The sequence below is a fragment of the Acromyrmex echinatior genome, chromosome 12 (genome assembly GCF_024713525.1).
Source record: "Acromyrmex echinatior isolate Ae372 chromosome 12, ASM2471352v2, whole genome shotgun sequence".
NCBI classification, from domain to species: domain Eukaryota; kingdom Metazoa; phylum Arthropoda; class Insecta; order Hymenoptera; family Formicidae; genus Acromyrmex; species Acromyrmex echinatior.
This window is the reverse complement of record NC_141863.1, coordinates 4,964,167-4,986,995: the sequence shown is the minus strand read 5'-3', so window position 1 is coordinate 4,986,995 and position 22,829 is coordinate 4,964,167. Positions and strand designations below refer to the sequence as shown.

The 22,829-nt window shown below is 32.4% G+C and overlaps 2 protein-coding genes across 3 annotated transcripts in view; one reads left to right on the top strand and one right to left on the bottom strand.

Annotated features, from left to right (window-relative positions):
- LOC105149594 (thyrotroph embryonic factor) overlaps window positions 1–22,829 on the top strand; it is a 90,780-nt gene that overhangs the window by 4,740 nt on the left and 63,211 nt on the right. The gene's annotated exons all lie outside the window — the stretch shown is intronic.
- On the bottom strand, window positions 1,512–21,849 carry LOC147907760 (uncharacterized). Its single transcript, XM_087412153.1, has 2 exons — window positions 11,126–21,849; window positions 1,512–10,337 (listed from the first exon to the last, which is right to left on the bottom strand). The coding sequence occupies exons 1-2, from the start codon at window positions 11,326–11,328 to the stop codon at window positions 9,692–9,694; spliced, it is 849 nt and encodes a 282-aa protein (XP_087268279.1). The 5' UTR covers window positions 11,329–21,849; the 3' UTR covers window positions 1,512–9,691.

The following is a 22,829-nucleotide window of genomic DNA, read 5'->3' as shown; positions in this document are numbered from 1 at the left end:
TCGATTGGCAAATATTGGTTTTTTTTTATTGAAAAATATTTCTATATTCAAATATAATACAATTTTTATTGCATGTTTTCTCTCGCTTCTGAAGTTATACAATTTGAGATAGTATAATGATGAGTGAACAGGAGAATCTAATTACTTTTTTTTTTTTATAAGCAGCGTTTGTTAGACAGTTCGATGATTGATTTATGTTATCTTATCTTTTATGTATTCTCGTTCACATTATTCTTCACGACACGCAAAACTTTCGGCGCAAAAATAAACTGCCTCTAGAATAATTCGGCCTCGAATTCAATTGGCACTCTGTTCGCGCTGCCATGCATTCAAGTTTGGGGGGAAAAATGTCGTCGCGATATCTTCTCGCGATAAAAGATACTATGTTGCTGCAAACACGTATGATATATCACGACAGTAAAGCAACGCTTCGCGTTACTTTTTGATACTGCAACGTCGTAAGAATAAATCCTTTCATCCACACACGCGGTTGTAGCCACGGCGGCGCGATTCTATTTATTTTCGGTATTACGACATCGCAACGTTAAGCTCTTACGACTTGTATTGTGACAGCGATTGTCGTACGTGTCACATGAAAATGCAATGATTTTTTTTAGTATCTTTAGTACACTACATTATTATTTCTTTTTTACATTATATGAGAGACTCCAGTCCACGTATCGTTTTTTTACTTTCACACATGCCTGTGATGATGTATGTGTAAACTATACAAAAATAATAAAAAATCATATATCTACATTCCAAATCAAAAGTTTAGAAACTTTTTTAAAAATTGACACTTTTGAAATTATTTATTCAAATATCCATAATATTATTTATTTTTTAGATCTAATATTACTAGATCTATTATTGGATTTGAAAAATTAAAAGTTTAAAATACATTATAAATTAAGTTAAAAATACATTCTTGTGAATGGATGTTTGAATAAGTAATCTTCAAAATATTAATTTTTAAAAAGCCCAGGAAAAAAATAACATTGTTTGTCGCCATTTTGACGTCATTTCTACGTAAAAGCTGGGGTGTTTTCAAACCTTTGCCATTGAAAAAAGAGTCGGGTAATAACTCGGTTCGGTTAATGTAACCAAAAATAATATTAATTCTAAATATCAAGTAATTTAGAGAATAAAGGTCTAATTACAAAATCTTGATATTAATAAAAATTAAAAAATTATAATTAATAAAAATAACTTGCTACTTTTTTATTATACACAAATGAGTACAATATCAAATGAATTTATGTAAACTCTTTAAGAAGTTACATGTTACGATACTTCTCTTATTAATATTATATAATACATAAAAAAGCTAATCGCCGGAAAAAGAGCCTAAGTAGAATTGTGCCTTTATTCCGCCCATCCCCTCAATTATTACCAAATGATTGGTTATATTATGTTTAATAATTCTTATACATTTATAGAAAAGTGAAATTACTCTTTATATTAACTGAATATTTGATTCAAATTATTTTCCTCAATGTTTATTACCAGAATTTTTTTAGAGAGGAGGATATATTTAATAAGCCACGAAAACAAAATGACAAAATTAATAATTATACAAATTAATATCCTGGATTGTATATCCCAAGTAGCAAGGCGATATTTAATGACACAATAAACGTCTTATTGACGTAATAGCGTCATTTGATGTCACTTTGCGCCTTGGGATGATCATACGCAGAAAGTTGGGCTTCTAAACGCGGTCAACAGTCAGAAAAATTTGAATTGATATAAACGAGTGTGAATTCAGTGGGGTGTAACAGAACCCAATGCTCGTAGTTTAGGATTAAGCTACTGGTCTACTGGGCGATATTACATTATACGGAGACGTGCACAAGACGCGCCGAGACCTCCCGAAGGGACGCGGCAAACTACACCTCGTATTTATGCCGATCAATATGAGGGATATAAACGAGAGTAATAGTAGAAGGGCAAAGAGCCGGGGAAGGCACCAGACTTTCCAATTCGGCCAATTACGCTGTATAATGGCATACCTCCGTTTCTCTATCTTTTGATTGTTCCCACAGGTTCTGCCGTATATTCACCTCGTTGTTTGCTTTTTCTACTGATAATTTTATATAAGCCTGGCTCTTTTCTCTCTGCAAAATGTAAACTCACTGTATAATGTAAAACGTTTCTCAAACACATTCAATTAAGAATCACCGTAGTTAATTAAAATTAATTGGGGTCGAATTCATCATTTATTTCAAGATCCTGCTTCTAAACCTCGTACGTTAGTAATGTTTGTTTAATTAATTACACTGAATGTAAATAATAGTTATTTTTGATGTATTTTTGCACGAACACGGATCTGTTGGAAAGTTGATAAAAAAAATAGTGTCAGAGGTAAAAAAAAAGGGGTGACCTCTTTCAACCATTTTTCTTAAAATTTTGATGTGAGTCATTTTTTTGTCAACAAATTCATATTCAATACGTAAAAGTATATCGATTATTCACATTCATGATAAAAAAGGTCAAATTTTGTTGAATAATATATGAAAAAATTCTTTTCAAATTGCTATATTTCGGAAACAAAAAATATCGAAACGAATCAAAATGCATTTTAAAGCTACAAATTGATACTTTCATGTGGCATTTATGAAATTAAGTCAAAAGATTAGTTATTGGTGCTACAATGTCTTGAAAACCTTTAAAATTATTGTTCTTTGTCTTTTTAATGTCATTTTGCTCAAAATTGTTACGAGATAATCAACTTTTACCAAAAGATTCGTGTTCAGTACGCAAAAATACGTCGGAAATGATTACTCGTATGGCAAAAACAGTTAAATCTTGTCCCATAATGTTATTAATCTATATATACTAAAAATAATGATTAGAATATTTTTATTTTTATATTTATAAAAAGAATATTTTTATTTTAAGATACATGCGCAATTGTTTATAAGATGTAATCGAAAGGATAAAAGAATGGTCATTTTTATCTTATGCTTTTTGGCTCGAATAAAAGATCGACATACTGTTTGCTTCGACCCTATATACACTTGTGAGTGATCGATGTCACTTATGATCACTGTCGTAAACGTCATCGTTAGTGACCCGACTCGGTGACGAGAAATATAAGCCGGCAAGTAGACGCCGATAAGTCGCGTGCGAAGCGCCGTTTCATTTTTCATTCACTTTCCTACGATCGATATACTTATGTCGCTCCTCGTACTCTGTCGTTTCGTCGTAAGACGGACTACAGAATCAAGCATGCATCAATAAAACATACATAAAGCAAATGAATATAGCTTGCTATTATTGTGTTGCTTAAAGTCATTCTTGAGCTATTATTACGTTAATGCTATTTATAATTTTTGTTTCGTGCCAGAAGATAAAGTAATTATAAAAAAGCCTCTCTCAATAAATATATACCTATATATACCTATATATAGAAAAAAAAGGATACAGCTTTTAATATCGCGACTTCTTTTATCTTAGATTATATTTATAGCGTGTTTCTCTGTGATGTGATCAGAAAAATCATATTCAATATGTTACCAATGTATGTATAATAAAATGAGAAACCTCATCATATTTCATTTTTGAGGCTATCAATCATTAGCAATTAGAAAGAATAGCTTTTGCGTCTTTATTTTTCATCCACTTTGCAACGTCACTTTCTTGAACCCTCATCATTAATCTAAAAGATAAAAAATGTTTAATATCTTTTTCATTTTTATTAAAGTCAGAATTAAGAGATTTTAATATATAATATTTAGGTCCCAGTAAGTATCAAATAACACAACATCAATGTTATAATTTCATACTCAGAAACGTAACTATCACAATATGTTATATTACATTTATATTACATTTATATTGTTGAGTGTGAAATTATAACTTATGTTATATTATGTTATGAGAAAAAAGTAATATAAAGTCTAAAATCGAGGCATATATAAGACGCCTTAATTAAGACATCTTTAGACGATTTTTTTGCAAAAATGATTTTAAAATATCCTTAGATATTTATTAGAAGATGTCTTAAGTCGATTTTAAGACTTCGCGTTGTTTGGTTAGTGTTGTTCGTCAGTTAGTATTTAAAACTGAACAGAATTGTATAATGATTTGATAGGTATGGTCAAAGTCATTGAATCGTTATCACAACGCGATAATAACATGTTTTAGGTAGGACGTACAAATGTTCTGCGCGAATGTATGAAATCGTTTTACAATATACAATGAAACTAAAATTATGGTTTATTCGATAATGGTTCGATAATGATATATATCGAGTGCCAAAGACTTTGTATATTTGAGTGTATCTCTCGCTTTTGGTATAAATTATCGGCAGATGAACAGCGTCGACGGTTTAGCACCGGTATTACGACCCGTTCCTCTACGACGGTTCGTGCTCTTTCACAATATGTTGAACGATTATTTTTGGTGTGCCAGGACCGTACACACGTCAATCCATTTGATGGATAGACTGGAAGACCAGAAAAGAGTACCGGCAACTTGAACATGCCTCGCCATGGTCGAGTCATATTTTTCATGCGATTCTAAGCTGAGGAAATAATCTCCGCGCGATCTATTATAATATTTAATTTATTTTTTATCACAATTACGTCAATTAATTTTCGCTTCGATTCCTTATAGTTATTATTATTCCTACATATGATAAAATTTTTGTTTATATTTTCCACAAATTTTTTTTTAATAATCTATTAAAAATATCGTTATCTGATAACGATTTTGGTAATTTTGACGAGAGATATCTATTTTTTTAGGTATATCCTGCTTTGGCGAAACTGGTCGGCGTGTCGCGCGAGATCATTTTCGGTTTTATTAATATGATAGAACAAGAAATAATTGGCTCGCGACGCATGTACTTCCGCAATCGTTTTTCGAGTAATGCATAATAGTTATAATAGTGCCAACTTTATGGTGCACCAGATGCTGCCTAGTTTCAAGTTGGCTCTAACATCTGCCATTTGCCGACAGTCGGTTTTCGATGCCGTTTAAATCGTTCGAACGGAGATCAAGGTAAAGGTTAATTACTTCGTTTCCTGTTAACAATTTCTAGGACCGCGTCTCGTAAAAATTGAATCTGCTGAATTAAAACAAGTAAATAGAAATTTATTTTATCGAGATACTAATCTCCAGTGTCTCTTCGCAATTATAATTAGCTGGAGGAATTCTTATCACTTTTCGTTATATTCTATTTATTTAATTATAATAAAATTAATTTAACCCTTTAGACTTAAAGCACATTGCGTGTACTGATGAATTGGTTTGTTTTATTATACATTAGATAAAACAATCACTCGCTATCGCTACTCTTTGCCGTTCAAACAATTGAATTCTTTGCAGAATAATTTCCATTCTTCTAAATCCATTAACTTTTTGCCAAGATAGAGCAGCAATGATGTCGCATAACAGTCAAACAATTATTCCTAAAGTTATTTTTTATGTTTCACTATTATTACCCGTAGACCAATTGGAGAGATTATTTGTCGAGCCTTATGCATCTCTAACTTCAAGGTCCCTCGCGATATTTGCGAGACTTGACAAACGTTTAGCACTGTGCGATTTCGCTCGTTAGCACGTGTCGCTCGATTCTCGTCGATCGAGGTACTCATCCGAAAATTTTTCTGACAGATATAGAAGACTATGGAAAAGTTATTTTCTGACAGATTGATTAATTGTAAAATGTGTCATAATTGTAAGTTAAAATTTTCAACAAGAATTTCCCAATTATAGCAAATAACAAGCTTATGCTTTTCTTTTCAATTCTTTCATGAACTTACGATTTAGCTTTTGTCGCTAGGAAGTTGTAGATACATGGAATAATAAACTTATCAACGACGGAACATAAAGTGTTCCAGTTTCAACGAGAGTATTAATTTAGATAAGTCTTAATGTTCCTACGTCTCAGATAAATATGCGCGTTGCGCGCGTTAAAGGTGTGAATTTTAAGTAAGTGATAAGAGATTATAGCGAGATATTTGTTGCATTAAATCATCTATTTTAATTGTAAAGATAAAACATTAGTAAAATTAATTAGTATCCTTATTAGTATCCCGGAAAAAATGATTTTGTTGAAAAATCTAAATTTTGCTGAATCCAAATCTGAAAAATAATTTTATTGTACAATTAAGATAATTTTGTTGGAAACTCAAATTGGTTGTTAAAATTTGTCAAAATTTGTTATTGCTCATCATTTTTCAATTATCGCGTTATCACTTTTTTAGTCTCAGCATAATTATTTTCATGGTCCGATAAAATTATTTTCAGATATTCAGCAAAAATTTAGATTGTTCAGCAAAATTGTTCTCTTCGTGTATTCGAGCGACCTACGATTTTTTCCAAAACGATCCTCTTCTACCTTTGGTTCAGAAATTCAGGCTGTCGAGACCGATCGCTCGTGGCCTGGCGTGGTCTCCAAGCGAGTACCGTTTTTCTGGCAACCTGCCAGAACTTATGCCAGGTTTCAACATACCGGCCGACATGAGTATTTTCGGTTTCGCGGCGAAACGACGACGGCTTGTCTCTCTTTCTGTCTTTTGCCGCGCCTCTCTATCCATCCCTCTTTCGATACGTTTCTTTGAGGGAAAACGAAGGGACTGCTATTAGATCGACAAGTAAACGAATGGTTCCGTCGACAAACAACTTCACCAGTGATCCGAATTAGTTAGGTCAATTTTCGATGCTGCAATTCAGAAGTTTTGTTTACTATTCTTCGCTTTATACAGAGTGTCTCAGGAGTAAAGGTCAATATTCTAAGAGGTAATGATATCTATTATTTTAAGTAAAATGTGTCCTATTCTGAACAATTTATGAGATAATTTGAAAACAATGGAATTTTCGAAAATTTATTATAAGCTTCAAAAATATGTCACTTGATTAATAAATTATAAAAAGGTCTTTTTCTTAACATTAATTTTGCATATTGAATTTCGAAAACCGGAATAGAATATATGTTTATATAAATACTTTTGCTTAAAATGATCGATACTATCACTTTTTAAAATATTAATCTTTCCTTCTGAGATGCCACGTATAACATCAAAGTTTGAAAAATTATTATTGGTTTTCGAACTTCCCTCCTCTATACGCTGGTTAGACACTTGTCGAAGCACAAGTGTAAATGTTTAATTAGCGTTCGACATGATGGCGACGTTTTATTAGTTTCGTGATAAACCACTTTCATAGCTAGTATATATTACTTAATTATCATTGTATCGACGGGATATATATTCGGCCTTTGGTAGGCCTATTTTTAAGAGAGTGTAAATGAATGATAAATATTAATGATAAATATCAAATATAAAAAGACAAGTGATAATGGTTTAACAACTGAAAGGATCACGATAAATTAGTCAAAATTAAGAAAGTGATAAAAAATCAAATATTTTATTAGTAAAAAAAATATTTAAATTATTGAAAAGTCAAAATTCAGAATCCTTCTCTTTTACAAGAGAAATGTAATATTGATCTAAAAAATTGAAACATTCAATAATAACCTTGGTAATTCCAGTGTTAATAACTGTGTTCATCAAAAAGAATAGCTTTACAATTGTTGTAAAATTTTTTAACATGTTTTATCATTAGTTTCTCATTGGATCTAAATAAATTAATCATATTAAATAATCTTACAACACAGTTGCAAAGCTGCTTTTTTTGCTAAACACGCAGTCTTTGTTGCTATTCATTATAAGCAATAGCTGAGCTAATCCGAATGCAAAATCATTTATTAATGGTCCTGTCGGCCGGGAATAATAAAAATTATCCTCACTATTAATTATTATCGTCTGTTAACTAATCTGTCAATAATATATAAAGAAAAAGATATTTATACAAATGTACGTACGTATTGAAATGCGAAGCATTAGTATCAAAATAAAGTTTCCGTGTTGAAAGTGATGTAAGTATACAGCAGACTATTTAGAGATAAAAATTGCCTTATCTTAATTAATCTTGCATAATTATAGAGAAAAAGACGGTGTTTGATATTGCATATAAACAAAATGTACTGAGAAAAAAATGTATTAAATAAATAGATATTTATTTGAATAGAGACAGCACTAATATTTTTACTTATGGTAAATAAATACTAGTAAATTTAGTAAATAAATATTTATTAATAATTTAATAAACAAAAATTAATAATTTAATAAATAAATATTTACTTAAAAAGTTAAATTAATATTTTTGTGTAAAAAATAAATGTATGTATATATTTAGGAAATATTTAGTTAGTAATATTCAAATAAATACTAAACTTTAGTACATTTTTTTCTTGGTACAAAGAATGTTTTTCGGTCGCTTCTTATCATTTGAACGAAAGTTCCTATGTCACTGAACGTATGTTTCTTTGAACGAGGTATGCATAATGAATCGATATGATAATGTTGAATAATCCCTCAATCGATAAGATCTTCATGTGAATGGCGATAAATAACAATTTGAGTTAAATTTGGTGAATGCACAAGCATAAATATATAGATGCAATATTCAATTAGTAGAATATATAGAGAGAGAACGACATCGTTATAGGGATGTAGGAGATTGCATTCGAAATTATTGGCCAAAATTATAGGAAGACGATCATCTACGGAATAATTTTATCGAATCTCAATCAGTTATCTACATCTGAAAATTATTGTATATTTAAGAAAGCAGAAATCGATTTAGAAATTGTCGAAAGAACCCATCTAAAATAACGTCGGAAACGTAATTTGCATACGCATCGCATACGCATGCACTTATCATTCACAGCTGGCGGCGCGGTGGGGCAAAACACACCGTCGCGACGCGTCTTGCGTCTAGTCCTAGAGTTGCTAGGCGAAATAGTCACGCGGTACGCGCATACATGCGTGTGCAGACTCGTCATTAGCACGACTATCATTAGCCGGCAAGGCCGCGTTCAGGGCTGTCGACGGATAGCCACGAATCCCTGCGCTTAGTACGTCTGTTTCTCAGGAGGCTCGGGTTTCACGCTGTGTGATGGACACCGTAATTTCGATTAATCTCACGATCCTGTTTCTTTCGCTCGCGCTGTTACGGTACAAACGGACAAGGAATTAAGAAAGCTTGTGTAGAAAGATAATTGTAATAATTAATACAGCGTATACAAAGAGCAGTAAAGAGTACAATATAAATACATGAAATCTCGAAATTTGTGTAGAGATGTAATTATATATATATATATATGTATATATATATATATATATAAATTTATATATTATCTGTAAATTAAATTTTAATGTCTAGAGATATTTTGTATCGAAAAAACTAACGAGTAATTTCCTCACTTGTGATCTATGCACACATTGGCCGCGTTCAGTAGAATGCTTAACATTTTACAACTGTTGGAAGTTTCCTTCGTGCTGATCGGATTATAATTTTAGAGATAGAGGAATAATTATACATTAAAAAATGCTAAATTTTAATAAATATTCGTTTAAATAGCTAATTAAATATTTACTAAATGCAAACATTATATTTCTTTTCGAATTATTAATTCGTGAGTTAGTTATCATTTTTTTATTGAGTAAATATTTATTCACTGCAAGTAAATATTTAATTAGTCCTATTAAATAAAATAAATATTAAGACTTAGTACATTTTTTCCCAGTTAAGAAAACAGTTGCAAAATAAGTGTTCTGCTGAATGCGGTTATTATTTCCATTTCTTGAAAAAAAAAAAAATCATTTTTTATTGATTTCTAAATATCGGACGTATTTAACGTCTGAGAATTTTGAGAAGAGTTTTGTGAGTGTTGTTCGATTGAATGCACGGATGCAGAAGATTCGCTTTTGTGAGGATCCTCTTTTCTGGTGTCGTTTCTTGGCGACTCCGGAAACGTCGCCTCCATTTGCATCTCGCTAGGATTGGCGCATCTTCTAGCTCTTACTCCTCTTCTACTTCTGCTTCGTGTTCTCCTCGCTCGACGTCTTCGAGAGGCACGTCTTTTGGCCCTCCTCAATTTGGCGCATGTTCTGATTAATTTGCGGCGACGACTTCTACTTCTTTTTCGCTTAATGCTGTTTTTCCTTTTTTCTCGTATAATGCTGTTTCTTCTTCTTCTTCGCCTAATGCTATTTTTTCTTTTTTGTCGTATAATGCTGTTTTTTCTTTTTCTTCGCCTAATGCTGTTTCTCTTTCTCCTCTTTCTCTCGCTTCTCTCCCTCTCTATCCTCTGCCTCTCCCTCCTCTCTCTGTAATATCTCCTTCTCCTCGCCTTCTCTTTTTTCCTTTTTCTCACGCCGAATCGCCATGGTTGTTCTGGACAAGGTTCCATCACTCCGTCACCAGTGCCATTCTCTGACGAGAGCTGTCCGAGGTAGTCGTTATTACACGAATAGTATCCTCTAAGAAGAACGTCATCATGTTTTAGTACCATAGTAATCACTATTTAGTAAATTATCATAAATTATTACAGTCGCCTTCGCATTTGACATCCTAAAACTTTTACCATAAAAGACAAATAGGTATACATATAGATATATACATATCGAGCACGTCAAAACGCGCACCGAATAGCCTATAAGCAGCAGAATTCTTTTCTTAAATAGATATGCTTAATTACTCATAGTATTCAGAGGTCAGACTTAAAGTATTCTTAATGACTTTAAGTGAATGAAATTAAGTGTCTTCATCAACGTTACATCAACCACGTAGGGTGTGATAGCGCACGGTTACTTAACTCGAGTGAATATTGTGTACATAACACAATGAAAATATTTTTTTTTATTAAGTGAGTCACGTATCGCCCTCGTAATCGTGACATAATCTATTGCACTTTATTTTTGACCCAGCAGCTTTATCATTGGCATTGATAAGCGAGTTTTTGTACTGCAGAAAATATAACATCGTAAATATGTCCAATGTATTACGCGACACTTGATGCCTGTCTCGTAATTTCTCATAATTCTCGAGAAGTCAGAACGTAGCACTTAATTTCTAAGATAACTTCCGTGAATAAAAAGTTTAGTGTTAAACTTGTCTAACTGAATATTAAAAGTAATGTCAATGCAAATTTTGTAATCTGGTTGTAATAACGAGCTTTAAATTAAGATTACCGAGATAAAAGAAATAAAATTGTTGGAAAATCACTTAATTATAGATAATTAATGGGAATTTGGAGTCAAATTCGTACCCCTTTGAACGCTTAAGAATCCTATAGGATAATCCGCGTCGTAAAGCGAATTGGACCTGCCGCTTGATCTCCTCGCTAGGAACATTGTACTCCTGGGAAATATAGTTACTAATTTCCCGTGATGTCGAACCTTGCACATCTTGCAGCCTACGTATAGCATTTACAACCAGGGCCTCGACCTTTGGAGTTCGCCTGACGGGCATATCTATTAATTTTAACAAATATATTTTAACATATTTTGTGTATATAATTGCGTCATCTCGATCATCTTTATTATTGATACTTATTACGCATGCAAAATCGATGTGAAAGGAGGTTTTATTATTTGCATAAATATTAATTTTGTTAAAAGAATATTTATAGGGGACTCAATGAGGTCTAAGAATCTGCCTACAGATGTAGGAATATTTACCTGCGTTGCGTAGAACGTGATAGGAATATATTTAATTATATTTTCTTTTAGGGAATACGTATCGTAATCCATTAGATAAACGGCACTATAAAATATATATTTAACAATTTTAAATTATTTTAAATTTCCTGCATTTTTTTTACTGATAATTCTAATTCGGCACGTTAAATTTTCAACAAAACGGTATCCAAGGGGAATGATCGTCATTCTTATGATCGCAGTGTTATTGTTTTTTCGATTTTTTTTAAATCGATATATCACTATTTATAGCTAGATATAAAACATTTATCACTATTTATAGCTAGATATAGCATAATAAATGATTCGTTACTTTATTATACGTTATATTAATTATGTAAAATATCCTGAAATTATTATGGACTTCATAACAAAGATTTCCTCGCAGGAAAGAAATTATGAATTTAGAATAATTTCGCATTTGCTATATGCTCTTTACCGATTTCCCTTGAACTTCGTTCCTACCTATCTGATGTAGACCCGTAATCGGACTTATAATCAAAGTACGGCGATAAAACTATTCGCGAATATAAATTACGGGCGAATCGAGTATTTGTTTAATGACTAAAATATTTCAAGTTCATTAACAATCGGCATACTTAAATCAATATTTACGTTGTCTGCTAAGCTAACATCAGCGAGAAAAACATTGAAATAAATTATATATTGTGCATTTGAATAGTAAATAAATTACCTCTACAAATAAAATTATTTTTATGTGATTCTCTAAATAATTATTATATTCTCTCCTGAGTCTGAATTTTTAGATTCTTAAAGTTTCCAGATAAAACAGATATTGTATTATAACGATTTAATCTGTCACTTAATCATATTTAGAATGAATATCAGTAGCATAAAATCATTATTATCACAGGAAGGAAAATATATTGTAGGCTAAAATGTTTATTTGTAGCAAGCATTCGTGTTTCTTCATTTTCTTCGTTCCTCTCTCTTTTTTTATCGCGAACAGAAATAAAACAGCGTAAAATGGCACCAGAGTAGCATGTCAGATGTTTGGTGCCGTGACAGCTCAGAATTCTTTTCTTATACCTTTGTAAATATAGTCCTCTTCCGGCTATTTGAATCTTCTGATCAAGGCGATATCGAATTATTGGCTGCGATATTATCTTTTAATATAAAGCATCGATATTGGTTATCAATATAATTATTTTTTCGCGTGATATATAATTGATATGATAAACACGATATCTTATTTTTAGAAATATATAATATTTTGCATTTTAAGCGGCATCAAAATTTATTTTTTATCATAAAGAATTTTATAGGCATATTCTACATACAGTTGGAAGCGCACATGTTTGAGTTACTAGCCGATTTTCCTGTTACACGATATAGTATTACAGTACAATAATGAAAGGTAAGTATGCCTTATCACGCGATCGGTGCAACTTATCATCTTATCGATAATGTTGCAATTATGAGGGCTGTCAGATATAACATGCTTTATTAGATATTATATTGCAAATACAATCAAAGCCATTATACTATTTGACTAAAAAGAAAGATATATACATCATTTCAAGCACGTGTTTATTGATACGTATATGTGGTTTTATTTATATATAGTGTTTTAAAATTACCATGCATTCTTTTTATTTTTAGTAAAGTATAAAATTTAAAAACGATTTTCTTTCTTAGCTTTATGAAAACGATATGTTTTTTAATCATTTCTTTTTCTTCAATGTAATTTAGTATTTAAAAATCTCTAATTTAATAATCTTGGAACATATTAGTCTATTAGAAAAAAATATATTTCTATTTAAAAAATATATTCAGGAAAAAATATTTTATATACAACTATATAAAATTATATAAAAATATATATAATTTTATATATATAATTATACATATACAAATATATAAAATATTTTTTTCCGAGTATATTTTATGTAATTCTAAAATGCTAACTAATTTTGTTATATATATTTCATAATTTTTTAATTGTCTACCTCAAGATTTTTTTTAAATTATGAAAGCTTACTACAAATTGTTTCAAGAATTTCTATATGAAAAAAAGCGTGAGGAAAATAGTTTTTTTGCATATGTATAAATCCTATATATATTTTTTTCAATAGTCTCGTGAGCTGATGTATAAAAATTAAATTCATTTAAAAATAAGAGACGAAAGATCTTTCGGTAAATTACGTTAGAATAAGTTCCTGCAGAGTGCAGCACGGATCGCATATAGACTCTGCTGGCATCTGGTACCGCTTTGAGGGAATTGGTTTCACCAAAAGTCCGTCATTGATATGCTCGCAATGATAACATAGAAATCGTTAATGCCCGATCCTGATAGCTACTCTTTTCTTTAAATCTATTACTCTTTTTTTTATTCTACTCTTGTCCCGATAATAATATTCAAATGCTATTGACAGTAATTAAAAACTTACATAAAATTAAATGAAATTCGAAATTAAATAAAACTGAAAAAAGGAACAAATGTATACGAACGATAGATCATGACAATGGTCTTCTTTAACATACGTCAAAGTGCATAAGAAAAATGACAGGAAATTATTTATAAATTGCCAGAGAGACGATATATATGCGTTCTCCAAGCATTCACCTGCGCGTGCAAGGGCACCGGACATACGGATCGCACACATAAACAGGTCCATCTGTGTGCTGTGTACTGCGCGTTTGTCACACGCGACACACACGCACATTCCCGTGCAAATGATGATTACTGCCGGTGTATCAATGTTATGTGCTCAATAGCACATAATGGAAACTAGCTCCAGCAAAATATTTCTGCTATTTATAATTGCGCTCTTATTATTTATTTAACTATATATGTTGAATTGTTTGACTTTATTTGACTCAAAATGTAATCCATTTTCTTAATATTTTATTAATATTTTACTTAAAAACTTTTCTCTGATATTTGATGACTTCGTCTGTTAATGTAAAACTTTTTTTCTAAAAATTCTTTTTATTTTTTTAGAGCTTTTAATTATGTTGAACCAAACGATATGAGTGCTTCCCATTTAGCAACATAAATTGACACATCATTCTATCATCATTATGTTTTTTTTATATTCAGTAAATAACAAAAACTTGTGTCGACTTGTGTTTCTAAATGGACTCGTAATAAATTCGAACAGACCAGCAGGATTAAATTCGTTTAGAATTTTAAGCGATAAAAGCGTCAAATGCAATACGTGTGTGTATATATATATATATATATATGATTGATACAATGATTAGAAAATAAATTCTATGTGCTTCAAGTACGTTTCAGAGATAATAATCATCACACGCTCGTAAACTGTGCTATCCGCGCAAAATACATATAGATTCTCCAAACTGACAAGAGTGACAGAGAATTAATTTACCAAGTAGGAAATATTTTTATTATTTCACGACGCACGTGTATAAGTGCACGCCGTTAACGTGTGCCCATTGTTAGCATTTTCGACCTTGTAGCACGCGAGAATGTGCACGGAGAACAATCGGGACGGTCAAGGAGAACTTACTGAATAATCAGCTTCGCGAGGGAAAATGATTGCGCTGCCTATGAATGAAAAGAAGGAAGCCATGAATTTCTGATTGCCGTGTACTTCGTAAACACCATTTCGGAGCGGAGATCACGAATGACGATGTGTCGTTCGTGGACAGGCAAAAATCTTTACCATAATCGTACCGTCACTTCCTGACGGAATTTTGTGATGATATCATAATCATAGACTAAAGTCTCCAAAAGTAAAAAAAAAAAAGATTATATCCTTAGAGTAATTAGATGTCTTTTTAATCACTTGCTTGATGTTTCTCTATTGCACGAACTTTGTGAAAATTAATGAACATTAGAAGCATCAGGAGCAATATTAATTCTACATTATTTGCATGGTTTTTTTTAACGCAATTACTTGTGTATTTCTAATATCTCAACGTCATATCTCAATTTTTATATTGTTTTTTTCAATAATTTATAATTAATTCTAATTAGTACACGTGATGCTATTCTTTACTATACACAATGAATCGTTTGTGTCCCAAATTAATTTTCATTACTTTTACAAGTATACAAAGATTATTAAATGATTCTTACATACATTTTTAGGAAGTATTTATAGAATAGAATTGATTCACACAGAATTCATTCAGCATACATAAACTAAGAAGAGGACATAGTTTACAAAATTTTACTACTTCACACATTCATCCAGCCTTTTGTCTACACATACTGCACTAAGCTATACCTAAACTTTCTTTGTATTTATTCCTTCCACGCATTTGGTATTCAAACTATCACAGCCTTATGTACAATACTTTTCTCTATTGCACTTCCATTTACCTATTCTTACCGCTACACACACGTCCGTCTTCTCAATTCTTTTACATTCCTACCTCTTTCCTTTCCTGTTCTTTATGCTAAATACTTTCTTCCCGCTCGTCTTTTTTTTCCCTCTTCTCTTTCCTCTTTCTTAATTCATTATCTGTATTCTTTCATAATTTCCCTAATATTTTGCCTTTTGTTCTACCTAAATCTTTCTCCCACATCCTCTTTATTATATATAATTCTTTCTTTATATATCCTCTCTTAATTCTAAAATTGATCCCTTACTTCCTAACATTCCCTTACATAATGCTCTATACACGCAATCCCTTCTCAGAATAATACACTTCCAATGGCTCTCCACCAACCAGTGTTTATTTGCTTCTTCCACACCTTAATTTCATCGTTGCTCTAACTTTATCCTCTCTCCTCACTTCATCTAAATTTTCCTTCCTCGGATATCTAAATCTTTTGTCATCTTTGTCTCTCTTTATATTTCTTATTGTAACATACCTAATTAAAATTTGAATATAATAATGTGTATAAATAGCATTTATACATTTATGTGAATGACAAGGCTGGGATGTTTTGCAAAAGAGTAATGTAAAGTTATAAGTAAAAGTGGCAATATCGATAAAAGTATTATTTGCGAATATCGTAACGGATAAATTGCTCGACGGATACTTTCTCTCTTTTCAGAAATTCATAAAATCTTGAATAAATCTTGGATAAATCCCTCCCTCCCGCGAACTTAAAAAAATCAAGAAGGCGAGTGCGGAGGATTCAGAGCGTAATCATCGCGCGCCTCTTACGAAGTTATTATTGTTGTAAGGATGAATTCATAATATCGAGGCGAGCCAGCTCGACGCGGCCGAGCGAAAGTGCCTCGGCCGCATAAATGTCGGGCCGGCTCGGCCGGGGACCGAGAAGGTGGCTTAACGAATGTGGAGAGATCGGTGAACCGGAAGCGAAAGGCGCGCGCAGCTTCACGATTCGTTTGGTACGACGTATACATAAGATCTCGTCAGTCTCCCAGCCTTTAACGCTTCGCGGAACTAGAAATCTGTTTTTCACGCTCGAATCGCGGCGAGCTTTGTTCACGCATCTCTATATTGTCCTGCGTGCGAACGAGAATTTCCTTTTTTTTTTTTTTTTTTTAATCGCGTGTCAGATAGAGATTAACCGTGAAGTGTGAACTGAGTGGATACGAGTAGACAATTCGACATAAAAAAAATTCAATAAACTTAAAACGTAACGCAAATCATGCCAACGCGAGTAAAATATCTAATCTTGATAATTAATCTCTAGTAGTTAAATCTAATTTTGATAATTATTTTTCACATAATTAATATGTAGTAATTAAACTTAATTTTGATAATTATTTTTCACATAATTTTTTCTTTTTTATTATTACAGCAAGAAAAATTTCTGTTTGGAAATTAACGAACCAGAAAATTATGATCGTATCAATCGGAATTTCTGGTTACCTCAACTAAAATAATTATGATAATTATATTAAATTCAACCAGAAAATTCTTTGTCCATTTTCAATCGGAATTTCAATTAATGCAACCTCCTTTTTCCAATAAACGATATCTCTATTTTTCCGTGAGATTGTCCGATAAATTAAAATGGACCGATCCTGTCTTGATGTAATATTTTTGCCGTATTCGCATTAATCGTGAGAAATAGCTTCCACGTGTCGATTAAAAAGGTAATTACTACGTTACGCTTGCGATGCAACGCGACCTTCGGCACTGTCGAGCCGGACGCGGATGTTTCTAGGCGCGTCCACATCGAGATTACCGCTCAGACTTTTGCACTCGTAATTTCGCGACGAGATCCTCTCGGGACGCGGATCCTTGTTTCTTCTATTTCTTCTTCGGAGCACGAGGACAATCCTGGCTTTTGAAAATTGGAAACGCGATATAAATGGAACGTGACCTCTAATAACTCTGGGAGATACTCGGGATGCACGGTGGATCGACATCGGAAATGGGTGCCCACGTGCGCTTTTATTAGATGCAGCGCGATTCACGTGGCGCAACACGTGAGCAGGTAGCTATCGCGACGAGAATTTCCGCCGAGGGTGGCTTCGCGGGTGGCACAGCTGGAATGGGGATCGTTAAATGGGAATCGCGAAGCAAACGCGTGAAAGGGGTAAGAGAAGTGGTTTGCTTTCTTTAGTTCCTGGTCGCAATTTAGAAACGGTTGCGTAATTATTACGGATGCGAAACAAAGCGTGACAATCTTATAATAGATATTAGGCAAAAAGCTTTTTGCACGATTCCTTACTGCTGTTAATATCGATCTTTGTCATCAGCCGAGTGCGAGAATCATTCTCTATGCGAATCATATATCTTTACATTAAAAAAAAACCGTGTTTGGTATTTCTGACTATAATAACAAAATAATTACAGTACAATTAAAAGGGTTATTTTTACAACTATTATATTGCTTAATTTTAGTAATGACAATGGCATCTATATTTATAGTTCTAAATACTAAAAAAAATAATTTTATAGTCGTTTTCGAGGACAATCATATAAGCTTTCTAATATATGAAACTATAAATATAATTATATAAATTATTGTTAATATTACAGTAATAATAATTATAAAAATGGTGACTATAATTATTTTATGCAATTATAATCACAAATACCAAATACTTTTTTCTCAGTCTAGAGAACTAATTTGACGGTGAGCTTTTTGATCGTCTTTCTTTTCGAAAAATTTCTTTTCGCGAACACAACCATGTACTCTAATAATTTATCTGTGTAAGATTTAAGAATCAAATAATCCCTCTCTAATTAATCTTCTAATTCCAATACGCGACAAGATGCGATGCAACTTGTCGCAAAGGCGAATTGTTCTGCGAGTCGCGATACAGCGACAACGATAGAAGCATCGAAAGAACTATCTCATGCGCGACGGAGATGGACGGGCCATATAGGGAATCGCCAGATCAATTTACATTTTAATCGTCCCGTTCGGGAGGAGCGAGGGAGACTTTTATCTGTCGCATGGCAGACGATGGCCCATCCAACCCATCTGCCTCAATCATCGATCGGAGAAGAAACAAATGCGGCACCACGCACGATAGAGTCAGAGTTGGCCTATACTGATTTCCGGGTCTAAGCATCGAGCATCTACTGGGATACAATCGTCATTCGACCGGAAAATACAAAGGGATGTGCGCGCGACGTTCATAGGTACTATAGGTAGCCCAGCATTGCTGCAGTTGATGGATCGAGTCGGTTATGGGCGATGAGAAGAATGCTCGTTAACCTAACGGTTCAGACAGCTCGTGATAAACACCCGTATTTCTATTTAAACGCTAAATTCGATGGGGCTAAAGCGTTCTGTACACTCATACAGAATCTTCGAGCAAGTTGAACGGAGATCATCCAACTGTATTTATTGAAAAAATAATTTAATAAATTATGAATCTAGAATAAATGATGGATTTCCGATTTGATCGATTTTGTTGTCATGGAAATTTTATGTGATCCTTTTCTCCATTTTTGAGATTAAATATTTTTGATAATTAATCTTCAAATTATAATTTTATATATGCAGGAGTAAATTAATTGAGAAAAATACTGCATATTAATTGTTTCATAACTCATAATATATCTGTGTTAAAGATTTCGAATTAATGAAAAATCTCATTGGAAATCAATGCGTACGAATTTACGAGCACTGTATTCTACTCGATGTTTATCACTGACTACTGAATGCACGATGCTTATCTATGAACGGTCGACGCTGGCGCGATGCAAATGCAGTGTCAGGTGAAAAGAATAAGGCGACGTTACGGAAGCGGGAGAAATTCCGAAGACGACGTATGCACGAACGAATGTATGAGTACGTTGACCTGAAATGACCTGACCTGCGACAACTCAACGTGTTCGGCGATAAACTGTCAGCATCGAAGTAATCTCATGCGCGGATTATCGATACACCGACATGTACTTACGTTACGCAACAACTACGTTGTACCGATTTTACATAAATGGAAGTATGCGAATAGTTTTCCGTATACGTACGAAGCGATTCAATGACGTCTATTTCCGTCACATCGGTTATCAATGACCGTGGCAGGATGATCATCTTTCGCGGATTTTCCCGCAAATTTTAGAAATTCCAAATCTAATCTCACTACATACAGCCTTGGCCACAATTATAAAGCACCTCCACAAATTTACGTAAACGTTCTGTATTTAAAAAAAAAATTAATTAAGAAGTTTTATTAAAAAATAATATTTATTTTTAATAATTTTTAAAATGTTTTGTTAATCTTTCTCTGGCTTTTATTACCATCTTTTTCATTAAATTAAGAGTGCTTTTATATCCGTAAAAAAGATTTTTTAATTCAATGCTATTATTATTCGATCATAAAATTTACCAAATAAATAGAATCGATATAGGAATAATTATATTTATTGTTAACGGAGGAATATTTTATTCTTAAATAAAAGATCTTATATCTGAAATAAAATGATCTCGGACACCGGTTTTGTGCCAAACCTTCGGCATTACAACATTGAATAAAGATTTATTTTAATGTAAGAATTTATATAGACTTAAATTTATATATTATATATGTTACTTTTTTGTCTCAAGACAATAAGTTAATCTTTAATTCTGGGAAGGAAAATAAGAATTATTAATCTAATTTTAATATCATTTCATTTTTATGCTGCATAAGATTTCAATAAGATTAAATACGTCAAAAATATTTTCTGCTTTTTATTAGAAATCCTTTCTGAGAAGATATTTATGATCCAAGCTATCTTTAAAATATCTGAAAAATGTATTTGTAAGTTTATATGAATATTTTTAAGTACTAAAATCTGCTTCGACTAAAAATAGGACTTTTTTCTCTTATTTGATTCATTTTTGTCGGCCTAATTTCCACTTATAAATATTGAAAATATCGTTTCTAAAGAAATAAGAAGATATTTAACAATTAGAAAGATATCATCAATCGATAATCGCGTCAGCGCGATTATGATCTCGCTGGATGATTATGATCAGTGTTATTTGTATTAAAAGGGGAAACGAACCTTTATTCCTGATACACTTAACCGTTTGGTTCACCTGTATCATTTGTCGGCTCGGAATTAACACTGGAGTGCTCTTTCCAGAAATACTCGAATGGGGTTGTGGGCGAACACGTGACTGGAAAACGTGCCCGCCGATGCACGTGGACCCGGGCACATCCCCCGACATCGGCCACCGACGCGCCTCGTGCCTTCAACCCTCTTTCGTTTTGAGGTGGAAGAGAAGCTTTCGTTCGTCTCAGTCATCGCCGAGTCTCTTTGGATTGCGTGCGTACGAAATTGCATCGACGATCCTCGCGACGACGCGCCCGCGAGTCTCTCCTCATAGACGAAACGGATGCACTCGCGCATGTAAAATTTGTTGATCTTAGAGATGCACCTGTGGACATTATGGTGCATCTATTTGTAATTCATCAAAGTCGCGATCGCGATCTCGCCGATCGATTTCAAGCCTCGACACGAAAGACAATCGATAGATTTAAATACTTCGAAGAAGCTGGCCGGATTCGTGCAGCAATACGACGAGTTTAATTCGCGGTTGTGCGGATCACTGAGATAAATCGCAGCGGAAGTTTCTTTTTTCGCAGAGACAATCAACAGTCACGGCGGAACGTAACACTTGTTCCCTCGCCATCATGATTTTTCGTGTTACTCACTTTACGCTGCACTCACCCGTAATACATCCGATTCTCCGTCTCAATCGTGCAATAGCATAAAAATTTTGAAGCAAATAAGATTTTTTTCATCTTGAGGAAATACTTAGAGTATGTCTTTTTTTTTACATGCTGTGAAATGTATGCGAAATTCCGATGCAAAACTCGTGTAATTTCTCGTGATACAGTGTCCTTGATAGCTAATACTCAATTTCTTATTTTCGTAAAAAAATTTAAAAAGAGAAAAAAATAATATCAAAAATAGTCGTATCACAATTAATAGGAAAATATTATATCTTTGCTTTTTTATATGTTGTAAATTATATGTTGTGTATCCACATATTTATATTACATAAATAATATAACAATGCCAAATTAAAAAAATTAATTACCCAATTTAAAATATAAAAAGCAAAAGTGTGAACGTATTTTATGGCATAATTAATTTATGTTTCCTGAAATATCATGTGATAGTAGTCAAAAGTAAACTTCATTGACGTAAAAAAAATCAAAGATATGTATATCTATATTTTATTGATATGTATATCTATATTTTATCTCGCTTTATTTTCATCACTATGTGACCTTTTGACTACTATCACATGATATTTCAGGAAACATAAATTAACATGCCATAAAATACGTTCACACTTTTGCTTTTTATATTTTAAATAGGGTAATTAATTTTTTTAATTTGGCATTGTTATATTATTTATATAATATAAATATGTGGATACACAACATATAATTTACAACATATAAAAAAGCAAAGATATAATATTTTCCTATTAATTATGATACGATTATTTTTGATATTATTTTTTTCTCTTTTTAAATTTTTTTAAAAAGTAATAAAAAGATACTAATGTTATGGATTCCAAATAGGTCACAAATAAGAAAAACTATGCAAATATAAAATTTTGCTCTCCTATTTTGTTTCCTGATGTTGCTTTTTTATGTATTTCATTAAATCAACAAAAAATTTAGAAAAAGAAATATATTTAATCTATTAAATATTTATAAACTCTGCTATTGTTCGCGAGGTTGGATGAAATATTACGGAGAGTATGTTTATTTATGTGACTATATCAAAGAGTTTTTTCAGTTCGTTAATTTTTATGTACATCTGCAGAATTCGTAGATAATTCAGTGGCAACATGCGAGTGTGAAAACTGGACGTATGATTTGCGACCGATGAAACTTAGAAGATTATAAATGCGTGACAAAAATTGCAGTCGAAACGACAAAAGCAAAT